Here is an 18,107-nt window from a genome sequence, read left to right as displayed (position 1 = left end):
TTATGAGAATAAATCGCGGTTAAATTAAATTGGTTGTAAAAACTAAATGTGATTCTAGTTCAAATTCTAGTTGAAATTTGATTTTTTAGGAATTCAGTAATTCTAATTCTAATCTAATATGAAAAAAACTCAAAATGATCTAATTTTAATTCTAATCTAATTTAAAAAAGCTAAAATAAATCTAGTTGTCCAAGTCTAGTGGGGACCATAGGGACCAGTGACTCTGGAACTTTTTTACCCTTTCCATTTAAAATTGATATTTGAATTTTCCATGTTGTATTGAGATGCAACGCCACCTTTGTCTACGAGTTTTCCAACAAGACGGAAATCTGTGTAAGATTTAAGATGATAAAACGATTTTTGAGGCAAAAAGGAAAAATGTCACGTCTAATAGATTTGTATCTTGTACTACAGCAGAGTCATTATATATAGTGGTTTATTAGGAAAAATTATATTTACATTTTAGGTGATGGCAAATAGCACTACACCTGAAAAATTAGTCTAAGTCAAGTGCAAATGGCCGTCATGGGGACCAGTGGTTCACAAACGGGACCAGTGGATCAGTAAATCAGCACTATTGTTGGCCTACCGAGTAAACAATTAACAGCGATAAGCAAATTTTCTACGGCATCTCTAAACTTTAAAGTTGGTGGTAGCCTTAAAACGTATTAACAGACACACAGACGATAGTGATGACGGCAAACTGCTTCTTAAGGGACATTGCGGAAAAATGAATTAAACTACAAATCCATGCAGGCCTGTGTAGTAATAAAAATATGAATTAGCAAATATTGCAGATGAAAATTGCAATTGCAATGGACGGTGTGAGTTCTTCTTCAACTAAATGTTCTGAAATCAATGGTCCCCAATCCTTGAACCAATAGTACCCATGGATAGGGACCAATGGTTCACTGGAGTAGCATTTTTTGCATGCAAAATAAACAACTTTTCTGTTCTGACATTTTAAGATAAATGCTGTGATGTGTTTAAGGATGGATTGAAGTTCATGTTAAGACTTCTAAATCCCATTTTACGAGCCAAAGCAGTTGCAAAAACCTCAAAGTTGACCCAATGGTCCCACATCTTCCCTACCGCCCCAAACCTTTGGCTTGTTAGAAGATTGAAACATACTTCGCCTATAGCCTACGTCATCATTTTTTTGGTTTAGAGCAATAAGACCGAAATAAGAACAACATCGACGTCGGAATAAAACACAGTTCGGAATAAGACCCAACTACGACTAAACTCGTAATACCGTCTACAACAGTGCTTAAACTTTTTTAGTTTTGTTTACCCCTAGCATCTATCTCCAGATTTCATTCACCCTTGTCTCATGATATTATAAAACCATCTCGTCTATATATAACAGCACAAAATGGACACCTGGAATATCCTCCCTGCTCGCAAGCTATCATCCATTTCTGACGGTTCACCCCTGCAAAAAATTTATTGTCCCTGGGGTGAACCATTCACCTGTTTAAGAAAAAACTGGTCTAAAAAGTCCTAGACTCGTCGGACCTAAACCTAAATGGCCAGATTCTGACCTATACTTCACCTAACCCCAAAGCCCACCCCTAAGTAGCCTATTACATTATAAACTCCCTTGATATTTTTAACCATAACCCTATCAATTACCCACCAATAACCCCCAACATGGCCGAAAAATCTGGCACCGAAACCGCGGTGCAATTCAAACTAGGGCGTCCAAACGTCGACAACATAACGGCCGATGCCAGACCTATCGTCCCATACTCTCTCCCTACAGCCTACTGTTTCTAGAAACTCAGGGAAGGGATACACTGACAAAAAACAAACCACAATTTTTGTCTTTCTGCGTTTATTTACCTTACACCACGCAAGAATATTGGAAGGAGGGAAAATTGCAATTTTACTCAAAAACTGCGCACATATTTGGTTGGGTTCACCAAACTTTTTATACTTTTTTCTAAACCTTTTTTTAAGGACCGAAGGAATTGTTACAAAAAGAAGAAAAAAATCTAGTCAGAATTTAAACTGAGTTTTAGCAAATGGGAGTTTAGCCGGTTTTGAATGGGATAAACATTTGCGTTAATAAAGTATTAACAATAAGGGTTTGGGATCATTCTGGAAATATGTAGCGAGCTAAAAAACTAAAGCCGCGGGCGGATCTGGCCCGCAGGCCTGCCGTTTAGTGACCCTGTTACACAGTGGAAAATTGCCAGATTTGAGTCACACAGTGATAGATACAACTGTAGCCGACTTTATTTAAATAATTTGGAATGACTTACTTTAGATACTTTGTACCCTTAAGGAATAATAATTAGTTTTCAGAATTTTCGAGGGTGTACATACAGTAAGAACGGAAAATATTTATTCTGTAACAATAGATTTAATATGGACTTCCATAAACAGTAAACACCGAGTCATATGCTACCCATTATGGCCATGCAAACCATATTGCTGCATTTTAGGTAGTAATGCTGTAGAGCTAAATTATCAAAATAGGAATGGTCAAAAAATGTTATTATGATTCAAACGAAGCTTTGGAAACAGTAAAGTTTTTCTGGAATGCAACTAACATGAAACGACTCAACAAAGCATAGAAATAATAAATGCAAGCTCTAAAAAAATAGACCAATACCGATTTGGGTAATCAAGGATGCTGATTTCGTTTAGGTATTAGCAAAGTATGCCGTTTGTTTCGCGAAATCAAAGCGACAAAATCCAAATCAAAGTTTTGGAAGTGTGAAGAACAAAAATCTTAAGGAAACCAGTTGGATTAAAATATAACTGTTTCTAAACGAAGTACAACGCCGCACTACTGGAATACCAATCACGTATAAGGTTAGGACAATCCCGCCTATACAAACGAATTGAAACAATTTTTTATAAGTGTCGCTGTTTAAGCTAAGCCGAAATAAAACAATAAAACACATTAAAAGCGTTAACAACATACTATTTTCGGCAAAGCGTTTGAAGTTGGCAAACTAATAAAAATAGAGCATTTGAAGAACAGGCCAATAGTAAGTGCCAATCGAAAGAGGGTTCTAATAACTGTTGGATGCCAACAAAACGCTTTAGGGGAAATGCGCGTCAAACCGTCAGCTAAACTAAATCAATGAAAAGAAAGCGCTCGGCGCATGCTAAAACTTTAAGCGCAAGTGGAAAAATAGTAATCGGATAAGTTATACACGGAAGGGGATACGTTGTTTCATTTTTAGTCGTATTTGTTTAACAAAGTGGATTTCATATGAACGATCTATTTTTAAAAAAAGTGTGCCTTGTGGTACATAGCCAACGTTTTCTTTTTATTTTAAAGTGCTTTTTTCAACGATTAAAAGTCCTCGGTGCTTTAAACTTAAATGCCGTGTTAAGTCGATTTTTCCGTTTAAGGTCAAAGTTACTAACTAAAAGTCAAGCGCCTATTTGTACTGGACCTTTAGTGAGCCCTGAAATTTTCGTTTGTGCCTTTTTTATTTTATTTACACCATACTGAATGTTAAAGTTGTTGTTTTTAGCTCTACCTAAAATGACCAGTCTCTAAAAGGCAAGTAAGGCGTCGCACATTTAACACCGTGCAAGTTAAATTTTAGTAGGCCAGCTTAGAGTTGCTAATTGTTTACTAACTCAAAAACCGTGTGGTGCGTTTTACAGGCTACAGCGTGGTTTGTGTTCACAGGCGACACAATCAAGATCTCATTGTTGTTTTTTCGATGAAGAAAATAAACGGGTTAGGATGCCATTGTTCACAGTTAAGTTGTGCGAGAGCTGGAAAGACGAACTTTCGCGAAGCCCAACAAAAGGCACTTGGCCTGAAGAACAACAAGATTAAAGACTGGATTAAAACCAAATAGAAAGGATGCAAGAAAGAAACGTCGAACACTATACGGAAAAGCAGAAGCGGATACGATAAAATTGCCAGCTGAATAAAATGATTTTTTAGAGTCGTTAACGACTGATTGACAATGCAATCTGTTTGTCCGAAAAATGGGACAATGTGGAATGCTGGCAAGCGAGTCATAAAAGAAAAATATATATAAAATTAAATCTGAACGATAAAAAAGGAAAAACACTCCACAAACTTAACGGAGTCACAAAAGCCAAGTGGAATGCGGTCGATTTTGCGCGTCTTAACAAGAGCTTTAAAACAAAAATAACAAAACAAACGTTGGAGAACCGCAAAAAACACAAAAAACGACATATTTCGCCGATTACCACCACTTAAACTTGAACTCGAAAATGGATCGCTTACAGTAGTGCTGGCCCGAAATTAGCTTGTCGCAAACGCCGATGCAGCGGTGTTCAAGGTCGTAGCCCTTCTCCTCAAGGTCGTGCTTGATGCAGTCGATGAGGTCATAAACGTCGGGCGTCGCCGTCCAGGGGCCAAAGGTCACGCTTGCGTCACACCTGAAAGTCGAAAGACATTAGATCAGTGGTTCTCAACCGGGGTGCAGCGGCGCCCTGGTGTGCCATTTCTAATGCTCAAGGGTGCCGATAGGTAGTTAATAATTTTGGGAGTTTAATTTTTGCTCAATTGGTAAGCTTCTTGATACAACTATTTGTGTACATGTTTTTAAGTTGATTGTGTTGTACCAGTTACATTTATAGTGACAGTACAGTAAAATACTCAACAAAAATGCCAGTCGGAGTGCCGAAAATCTATTTATTATTTTTTGGGGGTGCCGTAAGCCATATAAGGTTGCGAATCACAGCATTAGATATGTGAAGGCGTTCAAGGAGGAGCGAGCCCTCATAAGCTGGTAAAACGAGGGCCTTCCAATTTACAATCATTTATTCCTGATTAGATTTACATAACACAACAAATCTGATTCGTTATTGAGTTACGTTGGGTCAATCTTTTTGCATGCTTAAATATCGACTTTTCAGCTGCCTGTTCAGTTTTTTCAGCTGCCTGTTCAGTTTTTTCAGCTGCCTGTTCAGTTTTTTTGCAGCCTGCAATTTTTATATTTCTTTACTGTGCCGACTTAACCACATAGGAGTTACTCTAACCTTACTGGTTGTAATAAAACACGTCCTTTTTAAAAATAAAATCTTTTTTGGTTGAAGCTAACTGTTTGATTCTCAACTGATTGACGTTTTCGGTCGCGAGAATGCCAAAAATGTCTGTGTTTTCGAGAAATAGCAAAAAATATTTAATTTATGATGTAAACCTTGTGATCCAAAATGAGAACGCAAATTTATATGCTAGAGATAAACACGAAAATCATGTATTGAAAGCAACATGGCGCGGTGTTCACCGTCATATACTCCACATTACTTTTTGATATATCAAAAATCACAGTGCAGTGTGCACTATCCTTTTATGGTGAAATTCAATTGTGATCGGCATGAACATCATCGCATTTTACGTCTCTGGTATTCCCCATTTTGACACTTTTTAATGGGTAAGGCAAACATGCACAACTCGAGCATTTAATGGAAGTTGTGAAATTGACAGGCTGGACTATTCAAAACAAGTTGAAACCTGTTTTCTTTGACATATCCAGCCTAGGTTTACACTACGAATTGCACAAGCAAATGCAATATACGCTCAGTGGCTTAAAAGCTGCTACACTTGACTGAATCCTGTTTAACCACACTTTTTTCTGGTCCTAGTTTTAAATAAACGGCGTCGGCTCATTTTGCTGTGCTTAAAATCACACTGACCAGCGTTGCGTGACCTGGTTATTGGACTATAAAGTGCATGTTTCGTGAGCCTCACCCCACAATAACTAAAAAGGGCGTATACTTATGGAATCCAAAACCATTGGCAGCAGGTTTCTGCTTGCCGATCACTGTTCCGCTGACGCGTATATTACCAATAAAACTCAAAGTTTGAAAACCTGAGTAACACCAGGATTCACTCAGGTTTTTAAAATTTGAGTTTAATTATTTGTTTGTCCGCAATAACTCTGTACGCCTTGGTGCAACAATAAAATGAGACAACGTCCAAAAAGGAAGAATTTTTGTGAACATTTTTGTGCAAAATATAAGAACCTTACTTTTTTCTGCATTTGAAAAACAACTTTAACACAATGTTTATTCAAATGATAGATTTTATGCTGGGAGTAAACAAGCTGCTGAGGTAAAAGGTATATAGCATAAAGCAGGCGGTTGAACTGGCGGAGTATTGGTGGCGTTAAAACTATACTGTAGTTGGAAATCTCACTCAAACTTGATTTTTACAGCGCACTGTTATGTGTTATGGCAACACTACACGAAAGCGTTGTCTTTGGTGTTTTCTTGTAGTAAACTTATAAGTTGCAACTTAAGCAAAAAGGTGTTATTTTTTAGCATTTGGTGTAAATCAGGTGGAACTGTTAATTTTCTAATGGGCTTTTGCGGCCAAATCTAGAGACCATTTTCCAATTGCGCTGGTGCGACAAGATAAAGACTCCTAATTATCGCCCTAATAAATTAAGGTGTTAAACAGCAACGACGCTTGGCGGTATAAATGTCTACCGGTTGTTTATAGACAGCAGATTTACCCGAATTCTGCCGGAAATCATACGAAGGTACAAGACAAATGAGTTGACACGAAGGGCGTTTAAGACCTGATCTATATTGCGTATTACATAAAAGACAACGCTTGATTCCCATCTGAACCCAATAACAATAAAAAATTGAGTTATTGTCCAATATTTTGATTTTAGTAAGCCTTTCCGGAGGCCTATGTATTCCATTAAATATTAACGTTACTCTGGCATTTCTTGGTGTTACGTTGAAAAAGCTAACAAAAAGGGCCAATGTTTGCAAATAATAAAAATTAATTGCGTAATATAAAAACATGCTATGATTTTTGATTTTCTTATAGGCGTTTGCGACCAAATCTAGGGATAACTTTCAGATTGCGCTGGTGCGACCCAAGATAAAGACTCCTAATTATCGCCCAAATAAATTAAGATGTTAAACAGCAATGACGCTTGTCGGTATAAATAATAAAATTTCATCAGTTGTTTATAGACAGCGGATTTGTGCGAATTCTGCCGGAAATCATACGAAGGTACAAGACAAATGAGTTGACATGGAGGACGCTTAGACCTGATATAGAAGGTATTGCATAAAAAACAACGCTCGTCTCCCATCTGAACCCAATAATAATAGAAAAACGATAAAAATGAAGTTATCTGTAAATTGTCCTTAGCGCGCCCCACAATTTGACAATTACATTGTGTAAAAATATAATCGTCGCGAGCTATTTCCTTTAAATATTTTGATTTTGGAGCATAATGGTTGAAGATTGTAGTAAGACGTAAAACTAAGAATAAGCCCATAAAAAGTTGAAGCTTCTCTCTATGTGTGTACATATGTTTCATTGAAGCTTCTCTCTATATTGAAAATGAATAAAGAGTTATTCAGAACGTTTAAAATTAAACCTAATTTTGATTTTGCTAAGCCTTTCCGAAGGCATCGTGTATTCCCGTAAGTAGTAACGTTACTCTGGTATGTCTTGCTCTTACGTTGGTAAAACCAACAAAAAACGACGTAGTTGCAAATAATAAAAATATAAGTTGCGTAATCTAAAAACACGCTATGCAAATAAATATCATTCAACAGTTTTGGCCGATGTATTGAATAAGGATGGAGTGACGTAATTTAATACATGGGTATGAAGCATGTGGGTGTGGTACTAACATATTTGTAAATAACGGCCTACGCGAAGCAGCCGGAAAGCTGTTCTACACACACGCTAATTTGCGCATTGCGAACCAAAGTATAAAGACGCAATTCGCAAACTGCCGTCAAAACATTTGCCAGCGCCGCTAATTTATTACGATGTGGCGCAAACGCACATCACATGACCATGAAACCTCTTAGTCCGATTTCAAAGCTCTGTCGCAACAATGCTCTACGCCAGTGTTTCTTAAACAGGTAAATGGTTCTCCCCAGGGTGAGTAAATTTTTGCAGGGGTAAACCAACCAAAAGGGGTGAATAAGAGTGAACCATCAGAAATGGATAATAGCTCTACAGTAAATCGACTACTGAACTGTTGTTATTAGGTGTTTTTTTGCTTATTGTAATAGCGAAGTTAGTTTGCACTGAGTGTATAAGTACAAAAATGTTGTGACTGTGTTTTGTGCTTCTGTAGCCTTATATCTCTAGGCTCGAAAAATTGTAAATTTCTAATGGCAAAACTTAGCTTAAGTTTATCTTAACAAAATTCGAACAACTGAAGTCATTTTGTGCTATATATAGATGAGATAGTTTTATGATATCATGAGACAAGGGTGAATGAAATCTGGAGATAGATGATAGGGGCGAACAAAACTAAAAAAGTTTAAAAAGCACTGCTCTACACTACAGTTACGTGGCCGTTTCTCTTTCGCGTGAATCACGACAGCACGAGTGAAATAGCGGGCGTCAAAACAACCTGAACGCCACCAGTCGATCAATATGCAGCATATTTACCCCATTGCTGCATACGCATGGTACGCAGAGTTGTTTACAATCGATCAAAGGGCTATTAAAGGCGTGTAAGCTATTTCAGGAAATATTGCACCATGTTATGCTTAGTTTAGGATTTAAATAACGAAATGCGTCTGATTTGACCTCGGTTTGAATAACTGCATTGTTTTCGTGGATCCTAATAAATGCAGTACAATGCAATAACAAATAACTTAGTTTGGGTGAAAGCTGCATACACCTCAAATTTAAATTCAAGTCATTATTTTGTAAAACCTAGTGGAAGCAAAACCGATCACAGCGTAGTTTTAATGATTTGGAATATCTTAAACACATGTCTAATAATCCTTCTGGGGCCATTTAGCTGATGCAACTTACTAGAAATCTGGATTCTGGGGCCATTTAGCTGACGCAACTTACTATGACAAGTATACTCAGTTCAGTAGAAGCACACTCTGTAACAACAAAAATCTGCCTTCAAGGGCTAGCCTACCAATCTGAAAAGTGCTAAGAAAAAAAAATAAGCCTGAAAAATATACACCACCACATGGCCACAGAACTTACTGAATTTAGGCTTCCTTAAGTCAGTAACTAGCTAAAAGACCTGACAGTGACAACCAACCTTAATTAGTTACTTAATATGCTGCAGAGGATGTTTGCATTTTGCTGTTGCAAATTGCACAAAATTTAAATTGGGACGGATAATATGTGTTTGTAAACAGTAAAACATTCCCGCTTAAAACTTTTCCATTTTTGAAAAAAAAAATCTGATCAATTTTTTTGACTTCAAGACACATAGCAGTGTGTTTAAAAATGGCATAAAATATAAAACAGATTAGCTAATTGACAAGAAAATGCCATTGTTAGATCATCAATCAATGTCTAATTGAAGAAAAAAAAGCAGGTGTCTACTCTGCTGCTGTAGCCACGAAAATAAATGTGTAGGGTGTTACTTAACAAATCACCAATTGATTTAGTCCTGTAGTATTTTGTAGAATTAAACCAACACCCAATGTCTTCTGTTGTTGTTCCTATACATAGTGTCATAACATCCTATGAAAACAAACCAATAATGATTGCAAACATTCAACTACCAACATGACAATGAACTATTTCAATTTTTCATGAAAATTAAAGTAGCAACTTTGGCAAAACACACCAGCATAACCCTTTGCAATCGCTAATGTTCATTAGAATGCTTTAGGGCTATAAAATGTAATCAACCATTTATATGAACAGTTTGTATACACAAGTCATATTTGCAGATAATAATTTTGGCTGCTAAAATAAAATAAATTGCTGCTTAGTCGCATATGTAAGTGTGTATAGGAAAGAACATTATGAAAACAAACTTCCATATTCTTTTGATTAAAAGTAACATTTAATTCAGGATAATGCTTTGTTCAAAATCCTGGTTAATAACTGTTAGCTTATCAGACTTTTTCTTTTTTATCAAGATAAAATAATCAATAAATATAAATAATTAAAAACTTTATAGGGCATAAAACATGTAAATTACGTCCCAGGGTAATATTAAAATAAATGCAGCAAATAAAAAATAAATAACAAACTGTGACAGTAGTTTTGTAACACAGGAATAAATGTTCAGTACTATCATGGAAAAACTGAATGTTTGGTTCAATGTATAAAAACATATTCTTCTTCTCAGTAGTATTTGTTCAGTTAATTAGCTAAATACACTGTAATGCCATAAAAAACATGAATAAGTTGGCAATCTTTTTTTTTACTTAACCATGAAGCTTCCATACAAAACCCACTTGTGAAAGCCAATGTGGTTTGTTGTTCCAGGGACGAGAGGCGGGACTTGCGAAGACATTTCCTTGTAAATACAGACTTTGAGTCTTGCAATGCGATCTGGCTGGGAGTTGGCAAACTGCTGAGCGAAGGTTAGAAATAGCTCCAGGTTGGAATGGTAGTTGGGAACCTTAAGACATAATGATGAACTTTTAAAAAGAAATTCAGCGTGTTATCAACAACTGTGTTATGCTTTAAGTATAATAAATGGTGTTTTACATAAATTTTTGAAATCTTACATTTTGCTGCCATTTTTTGAGCAGTCACTGCTCAAACTGTGCTCAAACTTTCATTTCAATAATTTCAAACAAAAATTATATGACAAACTAAATGTGCAAAATAGGAAGATATCTCCTCGCCCTTACGCGTAAATGAAGACAATGGATTCAAATTGGAGAACTCATGAATGACTGACTTTGACTAAGCAGGAAAGTCAACAAATATCTATATCAGTGGTTCTCAACCTTTTATGCTTCATGGCCCCCTTTTACAGGCTCTCAACCCTCGTGCCCACCTCCTTATAAAAATACCTAGCATTCTATTTAACGTGTTTTCACTTGTTTAACTTCTTCATGTATATAACAAATACAGCCATTAACCAACAAATCAATGCACTTATTTTCTAAAAAATTAATAAATCGGTCATTTGAACTTAAATTAACTTTGTTAGTCATTACAAAGCTTGTTCTTGGCCAAATTCGGTTCACAGCATTCGTCAACGATTTGTCGATTTTCGTTTTATTAATGCATTACTATTAATGACGAATGAGGTGTAGTGTACATAACCTCCCTGAATATTGGTCTAAAATTGACCTTGAATAAAATTGACCCTGCAGCTGTAGCGTACTTAATGCGTTATACAATTGAATATTTCATTTTCAACTTACCGCCCTTTAGGAAATTACAAAACCTCTGTACCTTGCATTACACGTTAGTTGCTCGGCTAACAGCATAAATAAAAACGATCCGATATTCTACTGTCTTTAAGCATTCCTACTGACGAGTCCAAAAATGTGTCAGAAAAATGTGTTAGAAAATGTTACAAAAAAGGTTAACATTCATGAGAGTTATGCCCATGGCCCCCCAGGGGACCGAGGACCACTGTTGACAACCCCTGATCTATACGCTCAAGCATTGTAAGCTTTGCAACTGTGTTATGCCAAGTTTAATAAATGCTGTTTTACATATCTTTTTTTTTAGTCTTACATTTTGTTGCCATTTGTTTGAGCAGTAATAACTTTAATCTCCAATCTCAAACAAAAACATATATGTGCAAGCATAGGCGCCAAACTTAAATTCCAGAGCGCTATTTTCTAGACAGTGGAAAATTGCCTGTTAATTAAATAAAAAAATGTGAGCTCTTAGATAACAGCTGTTGTCTGTTATCATCGTGCCAGCTATTTCGCCTTTTAAAACTTCATTTTCGCACCTTGGGCTAAAAAAGTTTCTATTGAAATGAGCAAAACGTAACAATATTTTGAAAAAAAATTGCATAAAACATAAAAAAAAAACATAGTTTGAGGATTCTATGGCCGTGTGTCTATATGGTTATTCAAGAAAATTTTAAACACTTTTGATTAACTAAGACTGTGCTTCAGAAATTATTTTGCACATCTATTTATAACTTTGGAGCATAATGGTTGGAGGTTGTAGTAAGACGTAATAAGAATATCAAAGCCCATACAGAAGCAGGTATCATTTTGAACGTTTCGAATAACTCTTTATTCATTTTCCACATCATGTTGAAAATAAGAGTTATGATGTTGAAAATGAATAAAGAGTTATTCGAAACGTCCAAAATGATACCTACTTCTGTATGGGCTTTGATATTCTTATCACGTATTTATAACTTGGTTGAATTCAAGGGCGTTTGGACGTCCTACAAGAAAGCCAGGGCGTTATAAAACGCTCTGCACACCCACGTTCGGCTCCTATGCGTGCAAGCATTGTAAGCTTTGCAAAGATGCCAAAGACATATTTACATGTTTCAAAAAGTTTCTCTTTTGCTTTTCTCCAGCAATTGGTTGAAGGAATTCCATGGCGTCAATCATCGACTGAAGGTTGTAAAACTGTGCTTCTTGGTAGACTTTCAGGCAGTTGGCCAGACCGGGCATTTCGCCCTGTCTTAGGAAATTCAGCACATAATGGAAGAGATCACCGTTGCGGTCGATAAAATATCTAAAGCAATGTTTACAAGAAATTGAATTAAAGACACTTTGTTGCACAATTTATGCCTAGTGTTATACAACCTGTTAAGCATTAGAATATTGGCTGTCAGTAACACAGTAGCTAGATAAATAATAAAAGGTTTTTAGTATTTAAAAAAAGTTATCTATTTTTTGTGGAAAATCTTTTAAAGACAAAACACTGTTTGTGAAACATAAAAAACTGGAATGGTATTAACTACCAAACTGTAGTACATGTTTTATAATAATCAACCACAAAAGCAACTTTGTGCCTACAAAGTTACCTTGCAATTTAATTTAAGGCACAATCACCTTCCATTTCCATCAGTATTTAGCCTGTGTCTTCCACTGAACATAGCAGCTAACATTGATTCAGGGCATTTTTGCAGTGTTGATAACGATGTTGTGTGATGTACCCCTCCAACATTAAGCTCAATTACTTCTGGAATAACCTTTAATTTAAAATAATGTATATTTATGTCTAATTGCCGCCTAGAAGGGTGTAGTGGTAAAACCATGTGCTCAAATCAATTGCATGATACATTTACCTAAAAAAGTTGGTAGTACAATCTATTATCTCAGCAATTTACAACATTAGATTATATTTGTTTAAAAAATTTTCAGGCTCTTATTATTTCCCCCCATCTGTATTCAAAAGTGTAGACATAATTAAATACTAATGCATCTCAACTATTAGATTAGATATTTGGTGCTGGTCAATGAATTATTCAGGGGTGATTGACGACATTCAGCCAAGGTTCCATAAAATCTAATATTATCAGAACTAAACTGAAAGCTTTTGATCAAAATTTAAAAAAATAATTACCCAAATACTTAAATACCAATAGAATAAAATCATGTTTGATTTGTCTGTGCCATGTTAACACATATTTAAATGTAGTAATGATGATAGACATTTATGATAGCTGTGCGAAAGTATGCCCGAGTTTTGCCACAAATTATAAAAAACATGAATAAACACCTGAGCATTAAAAGTAATGCTCTACACCTGATATTTCACCAAAAAGTTCGATAAGATTTTGGCTGGTTTCAGGTAGCATCCATCAGCTTTTTGTCAATTGTGAAGTTTTCAAATAAACTCAGATAATATTTTGGCAAATACTTAAAAATGCTTGTTGACATGCACTTCCGACATAATGCAAATTAGATTGTCACCAAGCCTATTTAGTTGTTCGTACCACAAATAAATAAGTCATTTAATGGTACATTTCGTCAAGATTTTGTCTGTAAAACGCCAAATTTACAGATGTGTTATCAAACGTTTTTGCAAACCCGAGGTGTCAGAGACTTACAACAATCTTTTTTCTAAAGTTTAGGTGTGCACACAAACTTCTTAAAAAAAATTGGGTGCACACCTACCAGTCTGCATTTCATGGCACTTCACACCTAGATCTTGGGTTGCAGAACCAAATTTTTAGGTGTGCAGTGTGCAATTATGTAGTTAACACCCTAAGTTGGAAATCCTACAGCAATTTAGCATTTTTTTAAGAAATTTAGGTGTGCAATATCCCAATTCAGGTGATCACACAAATTTATTTCGAGAAAATTTCTGGCGTGCACTTGCCACACAATGCAGACTGATTCAAAAGTAAAGCAATGACAGCGTTAACATATTATGTTTCCATGATATACCAAATACAGTATTACAAAGATGTAGAACTAACCTGCTGCATGGGAGTTCTGATTTCTTCTTTTAAAGTACCGCCATTTATTCCATTCGAAACTTGCAAAAATTTTCCGCCGCTGCTATTTGAACGGTTAAGACAGCGGTCGTAATCCATTTCGTCGTTAGCGGTTTCTGCAGTGGCCATCATAATACAACCACCAGGCCATATAATCTAAAATGTCGCCTCTTAACCGTGATGCCAAACTTTCTAAAACACCGTTTCTATTTTTAAAGACGTCGCGTTGCGTAGGATGCAGCAGCGAAGGATTGAAGCTACTCGGAAATAAATGACGACGGTTTGTTTACAAATCGCAAAGCGTGACGACCATTTTACTTTTTGTCACGTGACAAAACAAATACAGTAATGATGATCAGGTGTAATGCAAAGATCTATAAATTTTAGGAATGTTCCGCACCAAAAATGAACAAAAATAGAATGCAAAGCCTCTTTTTCAAATTCGTATATTTACTATGCCAGAAGCTAATAACGCAATATATGCAAATTGAGCACATGGGCATTCTGCAGTGTCCTTGGAAGACCATTTATTTGCCTTACTTTGTTAAAAGGGGACGTGTTGTTACCCTACCATTATCCTCACCGCTGTACTCACACAAACCACAAGAGATAGCTCGAAAGAAATGCGGGTTGGACATAGTCAACTCAGGGTTGCCAGATAGTCAAAACAACAACAAAAAAAACTTACCTCAAAAAGAGCCAAAAAAAGCCAAATCTAATAAAAACTCTAACATGCTTCTGCTTGTGAAAAAATGCAATACATGGTCATGCTGGTACATTGAATTTCTCTTTTTGTGGCAATTTTTCTCAAGTTTTTTGTTTTTGTAAATTTTTCTTGGCTATTTTTCGCTTTTTGAGATTTTTTTGTCAGGTTTTCCCTTTTTCTGTTTAATATAACACTCACGAAATTTTTGAATAAAACCCAAAAAAGCCTAACATAGCCAAAGTTCATTTCGATTTTTTTTTTTGAAAAAATAAAATCCAAAGGGGTTTAAAAAAGCCTAAATTTTCAAATTTGGCGTTAAAAAATCCTAGCTGGCAACCCTGAGTCAACTTACTAAGCTGAAATAGAAATGTGTAATGATGTAAATTGTATAATAATTATGCAAACGTGTTTGGAAACATTTCGGATCATACGCTTATAGCAAAAACCCTTTAATGGCAATTGTAAATTGGATTTAGGTATTTACCTCTTTTAAAACTATCCTTATTGTTGAAACAGGAAATTAAGTAGTTTTGTGATGACGTTATTAAAAAAAACTGTTCACTAATTGATAGTTGTTTTTTCTCATTTAATACTTGACTTAATTGGGCTTTACAAAGCACAAAGAACAATTAGGGTTGATGCAAATTTCCCTGGTACTTTGCTCCAAATTTCCCTGGTACTTGCTTCCAGACTTTGACTAACAATGATTTTTTTAGGAAAGTAACTCAGAATTTTGTGATGTTAGCACACCCACCCTGAATTAGACAATAGTGCACGGTTTTTCGACACCCGTTGTATTTCTTCAATGCAAAAATAGAAAATGCAAAAAAGGGAGATATTGCCAACTTTGAACCACTGGTCTAAACTGTTTTTCTGCCTCTTACATAAGGCATTAGTCAAGCAAATGTTTATAGCAAATAATTGCTGCTGTCCTACCTACCATTTTGAATTAAAAATGTAACAAGTTTAGCGGACTACTTTTGAAGCTTTGGTTGGCTGCATATAGCATATATAGGTGTCCTTTATATAGTGTTAACCAGTCGGTGTTAACTACAGAACAACAAAAAACTAAACAAAATACAGTATCCGCGTATGCCAATTTTAAAAACAGCGTGCCAATATTTTGATTTTTAATACGACGCTCGGTTTCTTACATGTGGCTGTATGCTTTTATTCTTGCCATGAACAAGTAATACTAAAAAAATTAACTATAGGTGTGTTATTTTCTTATTAATGGGTGTTTTAATGCAGTATTTGTAAAAGATTTGACTGTAATTTCCGAAAAGTTTGTTAAATTCAGTAGTTTTTCAAAGATTCTGTTACGTCACAAGCGACTTGAAACAATGGATTTTCGCCAGGGCAAAGTTTTTTTTTACATTTTTTGTCATATTCGTTCAATGTCTTTTGTCGGGAACGACAGAAATTTATGGCAGAAGCGAAAGCTATGATTTTTATTCGAATCGACTCGAAACTGTTTGAGCCCTTCAATGGGTTGTTCGGCATTACGTTCGAACCAGAGCAGCCTGCGAATGATTTCCAGGCTTTGCAGAAATGCTTCTATTCAATGGTCCCTGACTCATTGGTAAAACTGAAGACCAACCTAGCTTTTAACATCGCTATGTTGTTGGTCAGCGTGATGGTGTTTATCGCACTCTTCGAGGGTGGATGTGTTCTCGTGGAAAGGTAAATATGTTTATGAATTAACAAACTTTATATTTATTTGAATGTTTTTGTTTCGATAGCCATGTAATTTAACATAATCTACACTTGAGTTTTAACAGCTATCTTACAATGTTTGTTTTTTTGCAACGTTGTTTAGGTTTGTATCCTTTCTACGAAGAATTGTGCGTTCCAGGAACGCTGCACTTGAAAATGGCTTGAAGGTAAAGCATAGGTTACACCAGTATTTCAGTTGTTTGATCGGAATAGCTGCATTAATTTAAGTTTTCTTAAAAATAAGTAAAAACAAAATTCTCCAGTTTTAGGATGCGGCTGAACTTTTGAATGCGATATTTTGCTATTCCTAAAAATCAACGTTATGTACTAGGACAGTGGCCGGCAAACCGTGGGCCACAGAGCCATATTAAGTGGGCCGCGAGCTTTTTTTTAATGTTTTTGTTTTATTATTTAGTTATGGGCCGCGTGAATGCTGTAGGCCTACATATATTGTATTGTACGGTATTTAAAAAGTCGGTGTGTCTAAAAAATGTTATATTGTCTCACCGTGGATCAGGCCAGCGTGGTAAATGTGGCACTGTGAGCAACACCTGTTGTATATATGCGTTGCTGTGAGGAACCGACAACTATATTTTTCAACTTCAACTATATGTAAACGCAATTTTTTTGCGATTCGCGCGTATATTATCGTTTTATAGTATGTTTTGTTTTATATTATGACATTGTTTTCTGCATCAAGGTGCCATGCAATATTTCACGCTTTTTTGGTGTCCACAGACTAACGCTGGGTTGACTTAGACTCCCTACAAAATACAATTTCTACCAACATTTATCTAGTTTATGTATTTCTTTTATTGAACATTGTAATATTGCTAATGTATCGTGAGTAACATTTATCCAGATTTCACTACAGGATTAACATAATGTATTCCTTTTATGTGTTTCGAGCGTTTTTTTTTGACGTGATTGCGGCTGCCGCCATCCGCTATGGAAATGCTATAGTTTTAATCTTTTATGCATTAATACGTTTAAGGCAGTGGTTCTCAACTTTTTTTCTTTCGTGACCCATTTACGTTGCAAATAAATTCTGTGGCCCAACACATTTTTTTGAAAGAAAAAACTGTAAAATAGATTTAGAACAAAGCACAGCAGAACATATTTCAAAACAGAAATTATTAATTCAACCGTGCATTAGTGAGATACTTGCAGCTGAACAATAAATTTACATATCTTTTTTAATTCTTACCCAAGCCATTATTCCTGTAAAATTAAATACACAAAAGAAACTAAATCTAACTTTTTTAAATCGGTCTGTTGCCCACCTCAAATGTTTTTATGTCCCACTGGTTGAGAACCGCTGGTCTAAGGTAAACGTTTCGCCACCTGGATTTTAGCTTCATATTTGCTCACGAGTTCGTTTAATACAACAAGTGTTTCTAAGAAAAATTGTTTCATGACGTAACTCTGTGACGTCATTCTAATGCCTCCAACTTAAAATAAATATCATGGATCCGCCCTGTTTTGTAGTTGTTTTACGTAGTGGGCCTTCAATAGCTTTAAAAAGAGTATTTTGGTCCGCGACAAATAAATTTGCCGACCACTGTACTAGGATATACGACTTTTTTAACCTGTGAGCC

At 35.7% G+C, this 18,107-nt stretch overlaps 1 protein-coding gene across 1 annotated transcript; it reads right to left on the bottom strand.

Moving 5' to 3' along the window:
• Nucleotides 1-2,328: 2,328 nt before the first annotated feature.
• Nucleotides 2,329-14,322, bottom strand: LOC146138582 (BTB/POZ domain-containing protein KCTD7-like). The gene is made up of 5 exons (XM_083393500.1): nt 14,070-14,322; nt 12,697-12,836; nt 12,181-12,376; nt 10,162-10,328; nt 2,329-4,386 (listed from the first exon to the last, which is right to left on the bottom strand). Exons 1-5 carry the CDS (start codon nt 14,217-14,219, stop codon nt 4,191-4,193), a joined length of 849 nt encoding a protein of 282 aa, XP_083249626.1. The 5' UTR covers nt 14,220-14,322; the 3' UTR covers nt 2,329-4,190.
• Between the last annotated feature and the right edge of the window lie 3,785 nt (nt 14,323-18,107).

The sequence above is a fragment of the Ascidiella aspersa genome, chromosome 7, assembly GCF_963924565.1.
Source record: "Ascidiella aspersa chromosome 7, kaAscAspe10.2, whole genome shotgun sequence".
Classification (NCBI taxonomy): Eukaryota; Metazoa; Chordata; class Ascidiacea; order Phlebobranchia; family Ascidiidae; genus Ascidiella; species Ascidiella aspersa.
This window is presented reverse-complemented; position numbering and strand designations above follow the sequence as displayed.